This window comes from Seriola lalandi, unplaced genomic scaffold, assembly GCF_002814215.2.
Source record: "Seriola lalandi dorsalis isolate HSWRI2012SDOR001 ecotype SW California unplaced genomic scaffold, Sedor1 jcf7180002054923, whole genome shotgun sequence".
Lineage (NCBI taxonomy): Eukaryota > Metazoa > Chordata > Actinopteri > Carangiformes > Carangidae > Seriola > Seriola lalandi.
The window spans coordinates 373,905-379,730 of record NW_019525475.1 but is presented as its reverse complement, the minus strand read 5'-3'; the positions used below and the strand labels follow the sequence as shown (position 1 = coordinate 379,730).

General features: G+C 43.5%; 1 protein-coding gene across 1 annotated transcript in view; it reads left to right on the top strand.

Moving 5' to 3' along the window:
- The first annotated feature begins 617 nt into the window (after nucleotides 1-617).
- Nucleotides 618-5,826, top strand: part of LOC111673627 (cadherin-7) — an 83,402-nt gene continuing 78,193 nt past the window's right edge. Inside the window, exon 1 of the mRNA XM_023431458.2 lies at nucleotides 618-1,197. Coding sequence (XP_023287226.1) covers nucleotides 961-1,197 — 237 coding nt within the window. The 5' untranslated portion in view covers nucleotides 618-960. The remainder of the gene's footprint in view (nucleotides 1,198-5,826) is intronic.

Sequence of the window (5,826 nt, the reverse complement as noted above, 5' to 3'; positions counted from 1 at the left end):
CCTCCCCTCCCCTCCCCGCCACCGCCATTACGCCATGATCTTACACGAAGGAAAATATGACAAAATAACGACCTTGGTGAGGTAAAGCCCAGATAATTGGGAGGCAGCTGAATGGCGTTTGATTGTTATTCCGTGCAGCCACTGTTGTTTCATTCGCTCTGCAATCTCTTTGCTTATGTGCGTTGAAAAAGCCGGGTCACACACACACACACACACACACACACACACACACACACACACACACACCCACACACCCCCTATTAACAGTTTGACCTCACCCACTTTCTCTGTGGTGTGTGTGTGTGTGTAGGTGAGAGTGTGTATGTCAAGGACGTTGTGCTGATTGTATTTACTATTCTATTCATTTTTGCGTTTCTTTTTTCTTTTTTTTGACCAATTTCCTCATGATTGGTGAAAAATGTCATTATAGTTGCATCAGCAGGCCCATCACTCCACGTCTAAAGTGACAGCGGTCACACGGGCAATTTTGCTGACAGTACTTTCTCTCTTCTCTCCTCTATGTCTTTGTCTCTCTCCTTTTTTTTTCATTTTACCCCTCCCTCCCTCTCTCTCTCTCTCTCCCTCTCTCTCTCTCTCTCTCTCTTCTGATAGGTGCCAATTATACAGCCCGTGTGTTGAAGCCTCCCCGGCCGCCATTGACCCTGTTAGCCAGCTTTAATGTCAACTCCCCGGCTCCAAAGTGGAGGGAATTACCCCACTTTTAGTCTCCAATGAGGAAAAAAGAAGAGCAACACAGCAAAATGCAGAGCTTGACTCTTTTTCAACCCACGCGCTCGTTTCAGTGTCTGACTGCTCTTGCTTTCTGGTGAAACACAGGGTCAGGACTGTGTGGATAAAACCCTGAGGGTTTTGACATTTCAGCTTTTCTGTCCTTTTTTTTTTTTTTTTTTTTTTAATTTTTCTCTTCTGGCCTCAGTGCTTTTTTGGAGGGGGGCCCAGATGATGGGGTGGTGTTGCTCAGGCATATGCAGAGCCCTGGCTCTCCTGGCGCTCCTGCTTCCCTTGCAGGAGAGGGGCTGCTGGGGGCTGAAGCCCAGCTCTGGGGATCTGGAGAGGTCCCCGCACTCAGATCCAGACCCCTGGGACGTCCTGCACAGGCACAAACGCAGCTGGGTATGGAACCAGTTCTTCGTATTGGAGGAGTACACAGGAAATGAACCGCTCTATGTTGGCAAGGTAAGTGATCTTTGGCTGTTTGTGGGTCAGCATTAGCATGGCTCAACAATGCATTGTTTCATGCACAAAAGAGTGCATTTGCAGAAACAATAATCTTCGACTGAACCTTTCCCCTAGTTTAAAAAAACAAAACACCTTGATCCCCACATACCCTATTTTTTGTAGGTCTGTTGCACCTGTACGGAACTACACATATCAATAACCTCTTAGCAGAAGGACCTGCAAAATCTGGGACACAGCAGAGTTTTACAGAGTTGTATATATTTCCAATGCCCTATATAATGTTAAACAAATGAAGAGACAGAACACAGACAGTGTGGGAGGGTATTGTGTATTTCATTCCAGCCAGGCTGAAGTACGCGCTTGTACAAATGTACAGTTTTAGTTTAGAGGCTGTTGCACAACATGACAAGGTAATTTGCATCTTAATCAGCCCCCAGAAAAAAGGAAATATATGTGTCTTTGTGTAGTCGGTGTTCTGCCAAGGTGCAAGCAGACAGACAAAAGTAATGCATGTTTTGGTGGGGAGGTGTGAAAGCCTCCCAATGACATTTAAAGAGAGGCACAAATGACACGGTTAACGCGAGGGTGCACTCACAAAGTGACTGCGGGGTAACGCTGCTGTTCTGTTATGGATCACATATCCTCAGGCCGACACCACGAGAAACAACACAAAAGCAAACTGCATCAAAAATGTAAATATGTTTATACAACATATGGTTAAAATGACCTCGTGTTTTCCTTACAGCTCCACTGTAGCGTGTTGATGAACCGTTCAAGTGCTTATATGTTGCCTGGAAATGTTAAATGTGGAGGCACAAAAGTGTTGCTGAAGTACACCTCATGCTGAAAAGCATGTTTGAGAGGATAATTTAACAAGGCAAGTTATGAAGCAAAGTTTATACACAAAGGAGTTTTTACATTTACTCATTTGGCAGACCCTATTATCCAAAGTAGCTTTTACATAAAGCAATAAAACTCCTAACTACTTTATAGACAAGTCCCTCGATGTGCACCGACACTACAGAAACCCAATCAATGTGCTTAGTTATATTCCACTTCTGGAAGTAACTAGTAACTACAGCTGCCAGTTAAATGTAGTTTAACAAGTACAACACAATATTTCTACTTGAGATGTACTATAAAGTAGAATAAAACTGGAAATACTCCACTTAGATACATTCTACCACTGAAAACAACTAGTGAAAACAGGTGTTAAATCAGTGTAGTGGAGTAAAAAGGAAATGATTTCCATCATAAATACAGCAAAGTAGAAGTAGAAAGTGGAATAAAAGGAAAAAAACTGAAGTAAAATAATAATTCAAACTGTAAAAAGCACAGTATTTAGTGGAAGTGTAATCAAGCTCCTCATAATTTACTTAGTTACATTCTACCACTGAAAACCAACAGAAAATACAGGTGTTAAATCAATGTAGGGGAATAAAAAACACAGGAAGTAGAATAAAATGGAAATACTCGAGTGGAATCAAGTACCTCAAAATGTACTTCAGTGCAGCAGCTGAATACTTGTACTGAGTCAAAGTGCACTATTGGTAATAATAAAAAAAAAACAACTGGAAACCGCTGAAAGCAACTGGTGAAAACGGATGTTAGTAAAAAGGACGTTATTTCCTTTAGAAAATACAGCAAAGTAGAAGTTTATTCAAGTGAAATCCAGATACAAGAACCTCAAACCTTCTTTTTGATGTCTGATATTAATGTTGAAGCTGCCTGTTGTAAAGTCATTGGTTTACACCACAGGGTTCGGTGTGCACAAATGTTGCCCTCCCGTTCCCCCCCAAGCTTTCAGCACCACAGTGTAAATGGACAGCTCCTGCCTGGAAAATGGCTCTAGCGTGTTGCGGGTGCAGGGCCAGATGGGTCTTGGATAGCTCTCTAGATCCTTGTTATCTTGGAGAATTTTCTGGTCTTATTATGAAATTAGTTTTCATCTTTCCGCTCATCTGCAGGATAATCATTCTCATCTGCATGTATTTGCTGGGTCTGCCTCTCACAAGCCCATTTCCTTGCTGCCTCTGAACTGGATTATCGTCTCCAGCTGGAATTATGGTACATTTCACTGTCCTTTTGTTCTCCTCTGTTTTCTTTTTTTGCCAGGGGGATGTTGGGGACAGGGGGGGGGAAGCATCTAAATCAGAATGAGCATATTTGTGACACTACTTGAGTTCAGCTAAAGGTCATTTCTTGTCTGAGCATCCAGTGGTGTCTTAAAATACTGTTGGACATTTCATCTCATATATCTGACGAGTGAGGGGAGGGAGGGAGGGAGGGAGGGAAGGGAGCAGTATTTATTTATCTGTTTTTATTTTACGCTCGTGAACATCTGCGCTGTGTTCACTCTGATTCAAATGTTTCTGCCCTCGTCCTGTGTTGTGCCCATTTGAAAGTTAAAGAAGAGAGGCCGGTACAGTTGGATTTCGAGTGCTGCTTTTTCTTTTACACATGCTTGTGTCTGATTGCTTTTCTTGTTAGTAAATCCCAGAGGACATGAGCAGACTGATTACTTATTCATAGATGTGGAGAGATCTGCTTATCCACATGGACTATACACAAACTCATTCATTTGCTAGGCCTTTTTCTAACAGATAGTACATATATATATTTATATATTTATTGATTGATCATATTTTGTCTTGTATCTGTGTCTTTATAGTTGTAGGACCGAAAGTCGAGGGAAAACATGGCATCAGACATGTGAAAAGTCAGACCGGCTACATCTTTACATCTGACCTCGCGCCCGAGCTCAAGTCGAAACCCTTTCAGAAGTATGAAAAATCAGATTCATTTACTCCCCCGCGGGCAGAGCAGGCTGCCTGGGAGCTTGAGGAGCTGTCACATTATTTGTTCCCTTAGATCATAGTTGTCACATAGTGTGTGTTCGCTGTGGTATCACAAGGGCACGCTGCTGCTGCTGCTGCTGCTGCTGCTGTAAAAAACAAAAAAGTCCGGGCGGGACACCCTGACCTCCTGACTCAGTGTGAGCGACGTGGAAGGTCCCATCATGTCAACAAAATGACCTTACTCGAAATGAATTCTGAAAATAAAAAACTTAAAAGCCGGATCTAATTTTTCATACTCAGCTCTAAAACTTTCCAGCAGGTTTGTAGGCAAAAAAACACTAGAGTGACACGAGCAGTAATTTCTCCTGTCAGATGCATCCGGGTATCTAATATGGCAGACAATAGGACTCTGTGTCCAAACAAAGGCACAGTCGCTGCACAATTTGGTCATTTGTTTGGCTGGAAGCAAAGGGAAATATGATATAGTCAGGAAATAGGAAGTCATCACTTTGGCCTGGCTGTTCCCTTTGCATCTGCAGTCTGCTCGGCTCTAATGCATTCTGTCACATTCTGAATTTCACAACCAAATGTCTCATTATTCCTTGGCACTCTGCCTCGGGTAATTGTACTGGCCTGGAATCAGCTTGCAGTCGCATCGAGCCCTGCGGAAACATACATACATTTTTATAAGAAGCACAAACTTACACAGTGTCGCCCCCCCGCCGCAAAAATTGGTGACGCACATATTTAAACAAAACAGGAAAAAACCGCTGAAGCAACTCATCCACTTAACAAACACTTAGCGGTAAACACGGTGGGATTAATGATTTCGTTCATGTGGCTAAATATTTGCATGAGTTTAAAACGTGCCAGTCTGCGGCTCCTGCTGAGTAAGCGCTATTAGTCGGCGTGCCATTCTGCATCACATAAAGGCGGCGAATCAATGTTTAGATCTTCCTCTCCTTCGCTTTTACTCTTTGGAGTATTTTCCCCTTATCTAATAACTTTTGTAAAGCTACTGCTACAAGCTATTAAGGACTTTATACATATATAGATCTGTTTATGTTCGAGTGAGCGGAGAAATCCTGAGCCTCTGAGGCAGAGTGGTGCTTCACATCACAGGAGGTACGAGCGCACAGACACAGCCCTTATGCTGAATCTCACTTATTTATAGAGATGTCTTCAAAACTGGCAGTCTGACTAACCATCCGAGTAATGGATGGACTTATTTCACCTTATAATTCAGGCTGCATGCGGACGGCATTAGCTGCTACACTCACAAAGGGATTTCTTTCAGCGCAAATAAAAGAAGCTCAATGAGGAGTGAGACGATGGAAAAACATCTCTCGGTGGAAGAATATCTTGTCGGATCTTCAAGTGTGACCGGGGGGGGGGGGGGGACTTGTCCCAAACGTTGCAGCTTCTTCGCAACAAGTTTTCATGTTTGATCATATTTACCGCAACAACCGTTGGACATTTTTCATCTCTGACCCGGTAGCAGGAACCCGGCGCTTCGCTTGACACTAACTCGGTTTAATAATCAAACAATGTGCGTCATGTGCATCGGGGATAGTCCCGCAGATAATTACACCGGAGGGAACATCACGTTTTACTATGCAAGCTACTTCATTAGCATTCCATTAGATGTTCACTGTCAAACGGGTTAGAATCATAGAGCACGGGGCGTTGCTGCAAAGGTCATCCTCAATAGCATCTGCTCGCGCTCGCTGGTGCCGCAAACTCGCCGTCGCAGCTGGGGAGTAGTGAGAGCAGCATGTTGAGCCGGAGAGGAGGGTGATTTAAGCTGACAGTGGGGAGGAAGGTGGTG